Raw genomic sequence first — 15,845 nt, forward strand, 5'->3', positions numbered from 1 at the left:
TGTTATTCCATCAAATTCACAACCAGAAGCTACATATTTTTTCGCCTATATAAAGATTCAAAATTCTTCTAACCCATTTCTCTTGGTACATTTTTCTCATCCAGATACCTTGCACATTTGGGTCATTTACACCAATTTATTATCCACACCACATTGCAACATTTCACTGATAATTCCGTCAAATCTTTCATGCTCAAATTTACTTTGTTTCCTTTCATTATTTCATCTTTCACACGTGATGTAATTATCACTTACGTATCGAAGGTGACTGATGAACAAGGTGCTCTTGCACAGGGATGTCAAATATGATTTAGAGAAACCAAGGGGTAATAAGAGGAAATTTTATGTTAATAGAACGACATTTCATCAAAGAACGGGGTTATTCATTTGCAGATTCAGTCAAGAAGGGGGTTATGCATTTTGAAGATTCAATGTAAGAAAAATGTTACTATACTCAATTTTTTTTAATGAGACGCATTTGCATAGACTCGCAGCGGTGCCCTTTTAGCTCGGAAAAGTTTACCTTATCGCTGATTGGTTACAGTTATCTTGTTCAACCAATCAGCAATCAGGAAACTTTTTCGAGCTAAAAGGGCGCCCCTGCGAATGGGTGCAAATCTGCCTCACTAAAAATAATTTACTATAGTTTGTGTTATTCTTTATGAAAAGGTATTTACGGATTTCCTTGACCTTATTTCATAAAAATGAATATGATTTCATCCAGAATATTGATCTGAGTCAGTAAAATAGATTTCCAGGAAGATTTCATTAAGAACAGGGAATGAGAGATTGGGTACCTAATGTAGATTAGGTTTTCATGAGATATGAGGCAAATTTCTCGAGTAAATCAAGTCAGATGTGACTTACAGGAGAAGCCTAAGTGGCGAAACTTTATTGCCATGCATCGTAAACCCAAAATAATGATAATGACAAACGTATTGACATTGAAAAATATCATCAAGAACAAAAAGTCACAATAGAATTAATTATCCTATATTTTTCCAATGTTATTTCCCTTAAGCTTAGGAAACCTAAGCTTATACATTCCCCTTGCTCAACACTAAGTCCTGAGTGAGCAAATGTTTAAGATGGTATCAGAAATTGTGATTTGCTGTCGCAGTTGCAAACAAAATGAAATTGCTCGGGAATAACGTGCTTTGAAATAGAACAAATTAATAAAGAAAATTGAAGCTGATAATAAAAGATCGACTCCAAAAAGTACTTTTTTTATCATTCTTTCAGCGGCCACTACGGAACAATTATGTTCAGCCATCGCCGGCCAATTCAAGGAAAGAACGAATACGATAAAACAATATAAGATATATTTATTAATTAGAATGATTGAAAGCATTCCAACTTTGCTTTTATTTAATAGTTAATAGCTTACATGAAAAGAGACACATAGAATGCCTTAGAGGTAAAATTAAGCACCAACAAACAACGTACAAATTAACAGTTATCCATAAGTACATCCAGTGTTCTTCCTCTTCGGAACACTGTCTTATCGTCCTGTTCCGATTATTCATCAAAAGGATAAAAAGGAAAATGAGGCCTACGATGGTATTCCATATCAGCAATTATCAAGAATAAAGACAAAAATTTAAAGTACCCAGCATCCAAGGTTAAAAGACCCCGCAAAATCAGAGCTGTAAAGTTTACTGCTCGACTGGCTCACAAACGGCATGTGAAGTTTAGAAGTTATTGAACATTCACTTTTTATGCCTATATTAGATAGTGAAGGTGGAATAAGAACGAGTGCGAGGTGCTACAAACAGATATGTATAAAATGTCCCTTGATACAATTACAAATGAAACTCGGAGAACATGACATAAAGGAAAGAGGTGAAGATACAAACTTTGCTGTAAATTTGTAGCTACAAGACAATGAAACAGCTATAGAAATTATGAGATATTTTCGAATAAAGGTACCTGACATAACTCAGAAGATAAAAAAAGTGAAAATATACGATTAGCAATAAATATCGAACTATTATATTTACGACGGCAAAATATATTAATTTCGTATCAGCTTTTCCAAGTCTGAGAGAGAGAGAGAGAGAGAGAGAGAGAGAGAGAGAGAGAGAGAGAGAGAGAGAGAGAGAGAGAGAGACTTGCCTCAAGTTTGCTCCTTTGAGGCAAGGTGTTTCCATTTTACCAATGGAAACTAAAAGGAAATCTCGCCACTAAAACTGCTGTTTCTCCAAATTGGTCGAAAGGGATTTTAAAATTCGAAAATGTGGATACCAATAGAACTCCGGAAAAGGGGACAGTGAAATGAGATATTTGGTATGACGTATTACGGTTCAGCAAATTCTTAAGAGTCTGTAACTTTGTTAACGCTCACATTACGAACACGCAATAACTTGTAACGCTATCTTCATGAGAAGGTATAAGAGGGAAATTAACGTAAGGTGACATGTTACCCATCAAATACCACGAATGAAATATTCCGACATATCAGAAATTTATTTCTGCTCCCTTCTCAGGTTTAATTATGCTGACATTTACAGGATGAAGTATCAGCGCCCCCTTGGCCACGGTATTCGTTCTACTTGAAGTATTTACTTCCTTTGCACGAGTGCAATTACTAACGTGAATATGTCCCAGGTGATTCTCTTTACGGATATCAAACACGAATCTAGCGAACTTAAAATATATTTTTACATTTTCTGCATAGATAACCAGGAATGATGTAAATTCACAGTGGATACATTGATTAAAAACGACGTTTTCACATGAAATGATGGGTTGCCTCAAATCACAAGCATGAAAGTTGCGGCAATGTAAACTCTGTTGAACTAGACAACAATAGACGTATTATAAGATTGAGAACATAGAGAATAGACGTTTTGGAAATCCCATTCTTTGGGTTTTAAGACCCCCAATGCTCTCACTTTAAATACATACGATTTTTGTAGAGTTTCTTTTTATCCTTTAGAAGCAGGTTTCAGATTCTGTACCTACAATTCTTAGTACAATGCTCTTAACATTTCTACCACCTTTTTAGAAGCTTATTAATCCTTACCACAAAACATCATTAAGAATATAAGAATTATTAAAATTTCCAGTTGGGATAAAAGGTCAGAAAATTTATATATGAAGTAAGTGTTTTTGATGAAGTAAAATAAGACTCCATTAATGAACATTGAGAAAAAGAACAGGAGTTTAAATAACAAGCAAAACCATTTGTTCCAGAGCTTTTTTCAACGGATTCAAGTAATTTTACACCTACATTCTCTACAAGAACAGCTCAACACAGAAAAACATCAATGCTTACCAGAGGTCAGGAGCGCAGCCTGAGCCCTGTTCAGTCCTCTGAGGGCGGGGTGCGGTGAGGCAAGAGCTAGTCCTGCAGCCCTAATTCCCCCTCCACCGCCCTTTCCAGTATTAGCTGCCATTCCAGGTGGAGGGGGAGACCCAGTGGATTGTGGGGAGCAAGAGCCTCCGTCTGATCCGCTCGCTGTGCCGTTGTTGTTGTTATTATTGGCTGGATTTGTTGTTCCATTGTCTGTGATGCCTGTTGTGTTAGTTCCCACCAGAAGCTGCATCTCGCGCATCTGTTCCTGGCGGATCTCGTCGTTGTAATCCTGTGGGCATAATTAGGGATGTATTAAGATTATTGCTTACGGCGAGTCTTGTTGTAATGTTCTCGCTATGATTTACATATAATATATATATATATATATATATATATATACATACATATATATATAAATATATATACATATATATATATATATATATATATATATATATATATATATATATATATATATACATGTGTATATATATATATATATATATATATATTGTATTTTTTAATATAAATACGAGACCCGTTTATTTACAGAACAAAATAAATAAGAAAATATTTCGTATTTATGTCGAACCATTTTACTTTTATTAAGGCAAAGGTAACAGGATAGGGTTGATATGGTTACACCAAGTTTTATCAGTTACTCAATGAATATTACTAGGATACTATTACTGCAATAAAGAAGAGTCACTTATTTTAGCGTAAATAATGTCACTGTAGCTGCAATATATATTATACAGCATATATATGCACACTATCTATATGTATACGTACATATATCATATATACACGCACACATATATACAAATTTATATATATATGTATATATATATATATATATATATATATATATATATCTATATCTATATCTATATCTATCTATCTATCTATCTATCTATATATATGTACATATATATATATATATATATATATATATATATATATATATATATATATATATATATATATATAAATATTGTCAAACAGCTCTGTATTACGTGGTGGAGATACACACACACACACACACACACACATATATATATATATATATATATATATATATATATATATATATATATATATATATATATATATATATATATAATTATAGTTAAAATTAAACTTCAATCTAATAACGGTACCCCATAAAACATGACCATGCACTAAGCGCTCAACCTCTCTGTTTCACAACATTTACAGTTACGATTTCCCTAGAACCGTTGAGAACTCTAAGTAAAAATTGAATAAATCTCTAAAGTTCCTTCTCTGATCTTGAAATCAGTATCAAGTATAGAAATTCATATATATTAGGCTACATTATTATTATTATTATTATTATTATTATTATTATTATTACTACCTCCTAAGGTACAACCCTAGTTGGAAAAGCAGGATGCTATAAGCCCAGGGGCTCCAACAGGGGAAATAGCCCAGTGAGGAAAGGAAACAAGAAAAAAATGAAATATTTTAAGAAGAGCAACAACATTAAAAAAAGAAATTCTTATATAAACTATAAAATCTTTAACAAAACAAGAGGAAGAGAAATAAGACAGAATATTGTGCCCGAGTGTACCCTTAAGCAAGAGACCTCTAACCCAAGACACTGGAAGACCATGGTACACAGGTTATGGCACTACCCAAGACTAGAGAACAATAGTTTGATTTCGGAGTGTCCTTCTACTAGAAGAGCTGCTTACCGAAGATAAAGAGTCTCTTCTACCCTTACCAAGAGGAAAGTGGCCACAGAACAATAACAGTGTAGTAGTTAACTCCTTGAGAGAAAAATTGTTTGGTTATCTCAGTGTTGTCAGGTGTATGAGGACATGATAATATGTAAAGAATAGGCCAGACTATTCGATATATGTGTCGACAAAAGGAAAATGAGCCATAACCAGAGAGAAGGATACAATGTAGTACTGTCTGGCAAGTCAAAGGGCTACATAACTCTTTAGTGGTAGTATCTCAACGGGTGGCTGGTGCCCTTGGCCAACCTACTACCTGTGAAAGATAAAAAATATTAAATCTAATACGTATAGTAGGACTTGGGTATACCTCGTTCTGAAGAAATCCACCCAGCCACTCCCATACTGCGCAAGGAGTTCCTTTGTTTGGCCATAATCACCATCTCTTTCACCTCTTCCTACACAAAGTAGAGTAAAGTCATGACAGGATGCACTTCTTCGGAGCAAGGTGTGCCAGCGACTCCTGTGTCCAACTGTACATAATCTGTAGATTCTAAGGTTCACCATATGTGCCCAACTGAGTTTTTAAATACTCTTCCCATCAGGAATGCCTCCTCATCGCATCTCCTTACAAAAAGACATGGTGATCATGCTACTGCGAAACTTTGACCAACAAAATAGACATTGTAATACCTCAAGATACATCTTAGAACACATACCGCTACACCTATTAGTGGCAATGGTGTCAATGCATGGCATTGACACTATTGCCACTATTAATTCCACGAATCACCTTCATGCCATCTGACATCTTTCCATTGCCATGCAATGTGAACAATTACCCGTGAGATCCTGCCTTGCCATGACTGAAGAAGTACTAGGGTTAATCTTTACAGAACGTTGGTGTTTACTGCACGAGAGATTTCTTCATCCATGGACAATTCTATGTTGCTGCCAGCAGAGTTGGCAGATCAAACAGACTGTATTTGCTCTAAAATCTAGACGAAGAAACAAAGAAAAAGCGCCACTTTCTGAGCTATGTTGTTTTTACTGAAATGTGAACGCAGTAAACCACACTCGGACTACAAACCTGACAGTACTCGGGATGTTCATCTAATAAAAGCTCTATTCTTTTGAATTCAATTATGCCCCCTACTCCGTCCTTTTGTATTTTATCCCCCAACTATATTTGTATTTTGTATGTTAGTATGTGTATATAGAATTAAAACAATTATTTGTGAGGAAGAGACATGGACCAAGGCATTACTGCAAATATGTCTGGTTACTGCACTACACAAGTAATACTGATCTAATCTGAGATAAATGATTTTCTATGCACAAATGCACTAACCAGTATCTACTTGCATAATGTGCCATGCATGTTACACGCATGAATATTAGATATATTTCATGTATTAACATTCACGTTTTATCTCACTGCATGACGCTCACCAACACCAACTCTCATCTTAAAATTAAATTTTCTTCTACCACAAGCATAAGTACAAAAACAGCTATCCCTCGCTAGTTACCATCCTTCTTACAACGAATTCTTCAAAAACTAAATAGTTTGTTCAAAAATATAAAGGGCTTGTGTTTAATATCAATGCAACAGCATAACCATGATGGAAAACAAATTCATACTTCCTACATAATTCCACCGTACATACACTTTACTTTTCCTCAAAACACAAATCAAACCCGATTTAACACTCAAAATTTTCAAAAATCATACTGTTGCATTAATGTTTTTACTTTTCCCTAATGACTAAAAAAGCAAAAGGCACTGGTAGTGGTACTTTCTCATTAGTGGAAATGGGTTCAACTCCCTATAGTGTCCTTGCTAAAAGCCAAAATATATGAAAACACAATAGGTATCAATCAGCCTTCACATTTCACAATAGGTATTTCACCCAATTTTTATTCCATGCAATAATGACTATAGTAAAATTCACACAGAAGTTTAAAGAAGGATGAATTTTAATCCAGATCTACTCGGGAAGTAATTATGTAGAGACGCGGAAAAGATACTGGTTAAGCTTTAGAAAATTTATATTTTAAAATCATGGCTTTATTTTACAAACTTGATCTAAATACAGGAGTGAAGGTGAAAATGCAGTAAATAAGGTTGAAGATTGAAAATATATCTCGAGGGCCATTAGAACTCAAAGAGGTTTTAACGAAAGGTATTGCACGTGCGGAAATTAATTACTTTAGATAAATTATCTCTATAAATTACTAAGATTATGACAGATGAATGGAGACTAGTCTCCTAAGTCGTCGCTGAAACTTGAGAGGGTTGCATTCAAGAAAAAAAAACCCTGACGTATATTTCATCGATAAAACAACAATGGATGAGGCAAAAAGGGTAACTGTTACCTAAAACTAATAAACATTAAATTAGCTTTCATGTACTGAATGACTCTCCCAAACTATGGTCTTTCATGCCGTCGAAGATAAACATTATTTATCAAGAATTAATGTTAGCTGTTGGATGGCTCAGGAGATACACGAGACGACGGTAAAATTTATTTTTAAGAGCTCTGAAACATGGCAATTAATATTCATGAACGAAGGAGATTCTTTGTACGATATTCAAGGTTGACATCATATATGGGATGCTATCGCGTCGTTCGTGGTGGCCTGTGCCAGATCGGGTTTAGATTTTCCATCTTTTCCGTTTTTACTAAGAATTGAAAGGTAAAGGAAAACTTGTTACCCGTAGGAATCGGGAAATGGTCTAGCAACTGTGAAATATTTTGCCCTTTAATTTACATTGAAAAATCAAGAAAAGTTATACTATAACATGAAAACCAGATTCATGTTACTCAATATAAAGAAAACATTCACAGTATTGTCTTTACATGAATTAGTACAGCACCAAACATTGTTACTTGAGAGGTAATTGCAACCGATGGCAAAATATATTCCATATAGGTTTAGATCCTGACACTAATTGCTAGAAGCTGATGAAAAATGATAAAACAAACATATAAACGTTATTTCATCCGACTTCATACAACACTAAGAAATGAAAACGACACTGCGTCAGCTTACCCCCCCCCCAAAAAAAAAAAAGAAAAAAAAAATGCATGAAGTTCAGTTAATCTAAAGTCAAAACCAGTGCACATGTAAATTCATTGGAGGAAAAAAAAACTGTAAATCAATAAAAAATTTGATTATTGGTTAAAGAAAACTTCAACCTTAACCTTTCCTTCCTTGATCGATGCAAGGAAGGAGAATTATAACAGCATACGTTTCATGAACTTGGGAATAGAGAACTCAGAGGTGAAAAAAAAAAAATGCTAGAAGTTTTATAAAACATTCTTTCTACTGTGCTTTGATTTACGCCTTCCTCAAAGGACCGTAACACGGATGTAAGCAAATTATAATAATTCAAAGACTTCTTATATTATTCATCGTTTTTACATCATCCTCTTTTAAATTATTTATCAATGCACACTTTACAGAACATACTACCGAAACAGAAGGATTACTCTGTGAGGTTGATAATAGTGGCACCAATAAAAATGATTCTATAAAACCACCAATAAGAAGAATTCTATGAAAGTACTCTAGATCTTATTTTTGAAATGATTATGAACCCATGTGATTATCGCCACCCGCATAATCTTAAGAGATATACAGACCGAAAATAATTTATGAGCTAAGTGCATCCCGAAATGAAGCTGTACGTGTATACAAGATTAGATACACAATTAAAAGAAGCTGTACGTGTATACAAGACTAGATACACAATTAGTAGACTTTCCTAATACTTATTATTCGTAATCATAAAATCGATAAGCACGGCTTACATTACCCAACACTGAAGGAGAAGTAGCCAGAAAAACAATGGAAATTAAAAAGTTTGTTCTATCCTCCGTTTAGCCTCGTAATTTCATGAGAGATACCCCACCATAAAGAATTACTATCTGAATTATGATTGAATTGCATCTTTCTAAGCAAATGGAAAACGATGCATATAAGATTTTAAAATTAGCACTAACCGCTGTAAAGAGATGAAAGTAAAACGTAAACTGGTAAGCATACTTTACAGGAACACCTTGTACATTTGCAGAAGGTAATAACATGTAAGAGATAAGGCAAACACCGATTATACAGCCTCTACTAGAATCCAGTAACCTTCAAATAAATTAGTATTAGTGGAAAAAGTAGCAATTAGTTGAATTGTCAGCAGAAAGCTAAACAAAGACGGAACACCACGACTGTAAATCACATTTATCTGAACATTTAATTAGCTAATATACTGTATATCACTAAAATAAATGCCTGAATTATTCACAAAGAAACAAGCAACCTTCAAAGAAATTTAAGGAAAGTTGTGATTGACAGCAAGAAACTTTTAACAAAGAACGATCAAACCGCAAACAGAAAAGAGAAGATTTAAAAAAAAAGAAAACCAACATGAGATCAAGAAACATCATTAATGATTCCAAGTCAGATATCGTAATCAACTTTACCCCTGGATCCAATCAAAGAAGTTAATCAAGAACCCTAATTTTACCGGTTTCAAAGATCATTGCTACTTTTTTTTTCTTTTTTCTTTTTTAAGCAAAACGAAGCTATTCCATTTGGATGAATTACAACGCGGGTAAGGAGGTTTGTTTAACACCCCCTTCTGTACTTCCTTGGGATGGGTGGTGGGGTGGGGGAATCGTTTTAATCTAATCAAGATCCCTTTACTAATATCTCATCGTTTTTCAACCATGACGGAGATGCACGGCTGAAAGTTAAAAGCCGAATTTGATCCCTAGAGCGTAATTAATCGCTTAATCAAAACCCCCTACGCATGCAAGATCATATGAACCAACGATTTCCGCCAGCTTTAAATCTTTCTTCTCCTTCAAGATAATTTATAGAAATCTCACGCATTTATAGATAAGAATGTTTAAAATAAAATCAGATATTTATTTTTTTACAATCATCTTTCGAGATTTCCCCGTGATTGTCCATGACCTTAAATGCTTAAATCACTTTGCCTTTTGATCGATTAATATATTGTTACCTTAAATTTTCTAAATGTACAGTAACCAACAATAAGGAACATATACATATAAATTAGGGAAAACATATAAATATTTACATAAATATGCAACAAATTTTGTTAGAAACTTAATACCGGAATGTGATTTAGAAGCAACATTATTGCCTTCTTATGTAAATATCAGTTTCAAGAATATGGTTCCCATGAGCTACAGAACAAAGCATGTAGTGAGTACAGGTCCTCTTAAAATCATGGGATAACTTTTGTTCATAGTCTAAATTATAAAAGTTAAAAATGAAAACGTAAGGCACTATTTCGAGCAATCTTGTCTCCTTTTAAAAATATCCAACTTCCCTTAAAGTCCAGAAATAATAGTCCGTTCTTTGATTACAACACACCATCACTTGATTACTATAGGTTGCTGTTTTCTGATTTACACAACGCAGTACCCGTGATAGTGACAGTCATAAAACTGACGTTTGAAAGACAATGCTCTCTCTCTCTCTCTCTCTCTCTCTCTCTCTCTCTCTCTCTCTCTCTCTCTCTCTCTCTCTCTCTCTCAGAAACTAACGTCCTTAGTGAGTATTAAGTTACAAGGTAAGCCCTAAGCCTTTATAAAAAGAACTTTACAATCACTTCAAAGAACGTAGTAATGAAAGTGTGTATTTTTTCAAAATTCTATTAATGCCAGAGAATGCCTTCCTTCTAAACACTGTCGTGACCAGAGTTTAAAAAAAAAAAAAAAATTAAAAATAAAATTACAAATGCTGGAAAATCATGATGAGGACTAGCTTGATGTCTATTATACTGATTTAGTCCATGGGCTACAAGGGGTTGACGTGCACCACCCCTCATCTTAATGAACCAATATTTTTCAAATGCTCTAGTATGTTTAGAACATGAAATTAATTTTAACATGGAAAATACTTAGATGCTGTATGAGTTTTGTACGCTGAAGTGAGGGAACCGTAAAACTATGCTTTTGCAATGCGCGCTGTGACAAATTTTACGAAAGGCCAAATGTATCACTGAAGGCAGATTATTTTTTATATCAAAGTATGTGATACTTAACTTGAAAGCTAATTTCATGTGCAACGCCCATGTAACTGCAAAACGCACAGATTTTGTACACTCATCTCTGTATATTCCTGTAACCTAGCATACTGTATTTTTCTGATAGCCACTGAAATCAAGTGTGGATTTTATTTACTAACATATTTCACTCAATTTCTTTTGCAGATATCGATGCCAGATTACTTGTATGAGAGAGCTTTTAATTATCTTTCAGATGCTGCAAGAACTATCATAATATCCTCAGAATTCATAGATACTGGATCTGAAACTATGTACAGATATATAGAATATTAGTACTCTGCAAGCTCAGTTCTGATAACATACTTGATATTTAATTTTCAGATTTTAGAGAATTTTATGAAACCAAAGGTGTCGTATATTAACACATAGTATATGATGCATATCATGCTATGCCCGTCAGTCTAATAGTTCAATCCTCATCACTCAGTCAAAATTACACGATCCTTGCTGATCTGTGTCAAATGTAGTGATGTACACATCTGATTCATTGTTGCTTTCATCAGCATCATTAACAAGGTCTGCTGTTTCATCGACACATACTACAATGGTTTAAGATTCACATCAACCATGGTCCAATCGTGGTCTACAGGATCAGGCACATGCGAGTTTAGATCCAGCGCCCACTTCCAGATTGCTACTTGGTGACAGGTTCTGCATATATGTTGCATCAAACTTCGGTTACATGGAGGAGGGCCTCCATTGTTAATGTTCTGGGATGATGCAGTTCCAGCATTAGAATATTTGTCGTTAATTTTGATGTGCCTTAATACATCCACGCTGGTCATTCTCAGCTTCCCCTTCAGTGCACAGGTGAATGCATCAAATTCTTGAAAAAGCTCATGAGAAGCGTCTCAACTATCCAACAATCACTGAGCGTAGATAAAGAATTATAACACTCTTAATTTCCCAGCAAGACTTTGATTGGCCTCACTTTTCCAAGTCACTGGAATGCACTCGTGTTACACCCAGAATATGCATGGATCACTTGGAAGGATGTGTAGTATGCAGGTGTGTTGACATTTGCCAATTTAGTAATGCTCTGCAGCCTGTGGTTGTTATCAGTACCAGTATCACACAGAATTGAAATGCTTTCATACACACCCTGAGGTCAAATGCAGTAATCACATACTGCTAGCCAATTTCACTGGGAATATCTCTGGCTTCCTCGGAACATCTAAGACATTCCTGAACAGTTCTATAATCTGTAATGAATTTTAGGATGACCGAGTAATAATTTGATGTATACCTGTGAGCTTCTATGGAGCCTGGCCTGTCTGTAAAATTAAGCCTGAAATCTTAAAGACAATCTGTGTATTCTGATATAAAACATGACCGAGACGTAGACATGGCTGGTGGCGTCTTCATCATATGAGAGCGTCACAACTTTAAGCTTTGAGTCTTATCTTACTGTATGGATAGATCCATCACCGGAGGCATCGTCGGTGCGTTGGTCAAAGTTATCAAGTTCAGTATGAAATACGCAGTTTGACCCAGGATTTCGGGCAATCTGGTTGGCCAACGAACATAATGATTGTTCTGCTCCTTGGTTAATGTCTGTTTCCTTACATAGTTTCAGCCTCAATATCTTTATGAATTATGAAGATATATAGATAGTTCTTGCATCATTTGAAAGATAATTAAATTCTTTCTTAAACAAATAATCTGGCCTCAATATTTAAAAAAAAAAATTGTTAGAAATGTGTGTGGAAATGTGCGTCAGTAAGAGAAATCCACACTTGATTTCAGTGGCTATCAGAAAAATACAGTATGTTAGGTTACACAAATTTACAGTGTACAAAATCCGTGCGTTTTGAAGTTACATGTGCGTTGTATATCACATTTTTCAAATGAGCTGTCTCATACCTTGATATATAAAATAACCTGCCTTCAGCGATACATTTGGTCTTTCATGCGAATCGCAAATTCACAACTTCAAGTTATTCCTATTCCAATGTGCCAAACTCATAATGCTCCCCAGTATTTCCCATGTTAAAATTGATTTTCATGCTCTTGACATACTAAGGCATCTGAAAAATATTAGTTTATCAAGAGGGGGTGGGGGGGGAGGGGTTGTTGCAAGTTGACCATCTAGCCCATGGCCTAATTTTATACAACCCGAAATATGAAGCGTGCTTTGCTATACCATTTCATTTTAATATAGTCATAAACGCAAAAATACACGCATTCGTTTGAATTTGTAAATTTCGATGGGAAAACATAGTTCCTAAAGCCAATATGAAACTGTTATGTGGACGAAACTTATGCGATTGCTCGAACTTTGTAATGGAATATGTGCTACAGTACTTTTATTTGCAAAGTATACTTCAGTAAAATACCAATCTCTCTCTCTCTCTCTCTCTCTCTCTCTCTCTCTCTCTCTCTCTCTCTCTCTCTCTCTCTCTCTCTCTCTTTGTACCTTTATGCCTTTATGTAAACATGAATACCAACACTTTCATCCAGCTTCAACAAAACAGGTGATATATGTACACATTCAAAGAAATATACAAATATAAAATTGACATACTATATTTCTGTCTAAATACAATATTACGTATTTGATATAAATCGGGCCCATAATTTCAGTTTACAATGCTTATGGAATAAAAACTATTCGTTTACAGAAACATGTTTTTAGCAGTAGTCTACGTAAAAAAACAGTTATAAATATGAAAATAGCAACAAAGAGAGCTTGAATTACCTTTAAATATTAAAACCTGAAGTTACACTAAATAGTAAAGAAGTAAAACAGGTAGTCCAATAAATCGAAATTATGATATGAAACTTACCGGTACAAGGTATCTGCGTATCTCTGTGAGTGCATAAGCGATGCGTGCGTGCGCCTCGGCAGGTGGTGCTACGGCTGTCACTTCAACGTGTAAATCCTCGCTCAGGTGGCTGAACTTGGGATCGCCGGAAATCCGCAGTTCTTCTTCCTGATTGGCAGATTAATATTTTTGATAAGTGATGCGTAATTTATGAAGATCAATAAATTGACAGCGACCCTTACTTCTAATTATGTTTTTCAAGTGTGAAAACGGAGGGAAAGAAATTAATATATTCTGGCCAAGGAGGCTTAAAAGTACCAAGAAAAAAGGTGATGGAAGAAGCATAACACTAAAAGGTTTAAAGGGCTATAAATATCAGTTGTAGATAAACTTCAAATGATAATTATCTACATAACTTGAATAATTTGACCTATGTATATATACAGCAATTTGAAATTTTGAACTATGCATTATACAATACTTATATCTATATAATAAGGATATACACGACATATGAAAATAAACCAAACGAAGGACGCTATATCGTTATTTATAACAGAAATATTTACAATCAACAATTTTTTAATCTGTATCTTGGAACATATATGATTAGGTTTAGTATTCAATTGATAATTTTTTCGTTAATAAGTTGCACATTTAAACAATGACTTATATAACATCAGCCTGATTTTATAGGAAACGTGATGGTAGACCGACTGATTATGTAAGAAATTTCATAATAACGAAAACAATAACACAGTTATCATGTGTATTTATTTCTATGCTGCCAATCTATTAGTGAATGTAATTATGAAGAATTGCATTTATCCCAAAAATAAAGCAAACCTCATTCGGATGTGACAATTGAAGTTATTTTCGATGGCTAAAGCATTAACACACTCTCTCTCTCTCTCTCTCTCTCTCTCTCTCTCTCTCTCTCTCTCTCTCTCTCTCTCTCTCTCTCTCTCTCTCTCTCCTTTCATCGCGCAAGTCTTTCAACAAGTGAACAGGGTTAAATTTGTCGTGATAAAAGAAATCTTTATTAAATCCACATTTTACTTAGAAAAAATAAAACACGGGGATGAGGGCCCGAAAATTTAGCAAGCCACATCCACATGAATATTTACTTCATAAGGATTAAAGTACAGTTTTCGCATTTTATTCTTTTATTTTGGGTGATGCTTAAAGGTTTCTAATAGTGTAATATATACTTAAAATATATGAGCGATCTCATAATTCTCATTTTGTATGAAAGAACCCAGGGGAATTTTACACGAACAATGTTTATTTTGTATCCCGAACAAGTAACTTATCCAAGAAAACGTCAGTACAAAATTAGTATTTTCTAGTCCTATTGATTATCAAGGATGAACAAACATATCCTTCGACTTGCTTCTGTTATGGTCTTTCTGTGCCAATCCACACCCGCAAGCTTTTAGTTCGACAACCCACCGTCTTCTCCTCCTTCCCCTGCTTCTTTTACAATCTTTAGGGACTTATCTTCTTATTCTTAATGTCCATCTATTGCCTGTCATTATCGTTGTATGTCCTGCCCAGGACCATTACTTTTTCTTACATATTGTTAGAATATCCTCTACTTTAGTTTCCTCTCGTATCTATGTTGCTCTTTGTTCTGTCTCTTAGTGTCATTCCAATCATTACTCTTTACATAGCTCTTCAGTTGTAACTACCTTATGTTCGAAGGCTTTAGTAAGGCACCAGGTTTCTGATGCATAAGTTAATACTGGTAGAACTATCTCATTAGATACTTTTCTTTTTAGAAAAAGTGGCATTTTAAATTTCATAATCTCATTTTGTTTACCAAATGTTCTCTACCTCATGCTTATCCTTCTTTTAATTTCGGTCTTGTGTCCTGGGGAAACACTTACTTTCTGTCTTAAGTATGTATATTCATTAACAATCTCTTAAGAGGTTCGTCCATAACTCTTATTTGTTGTCTCTCAGTATTTTCATTGAAC

General features: G+C 34.5%; 1 protein-coding gene across 1 annotated transcript in view; it reads right to left on the minus strand.

Annotated features, from left to right (window-relative positions):
• LOC137620741 (KH domain-containing, RNA-binding, signal transduction-associated protein 2-like) overlaps nt 1-15,845 on the minus strand; it is a 585,605-nt gene that overhangs the window by 39,288 nt on the left and 530,472 nt on the right. The window contains exons 4-5 of the mRNA XM_068351118.1: nt 13,888-14,034; nt 3,278-3,587 (exon numbers count right to left, since the gene is read on the minus strand). Of these exons, the coding sequence (XP_068207219.1) occupies nt 3,278-3,587; nt 13,888-14,034 (457 nt within the window). The remainder of the gene's footprint in view (nt 1-3,277; nt 3,588-13,887; nt 14,035-15,845) is intronic.

This window comes from Palaemon carinicauda, chromosome 27, assembly GCF_036898095.1.
Source record: "Palaemon carinicauda isolate YSFRI2023 chromosome 27, ASM3689809v2, whole genome shotgun sequence".
Lineage (NCBI taxonomy): Eukaryota > Metazoa > Arthropoda > Malacostraca > Decapoda > Palaemonidae > Palaemon > Palaemon carinicauda.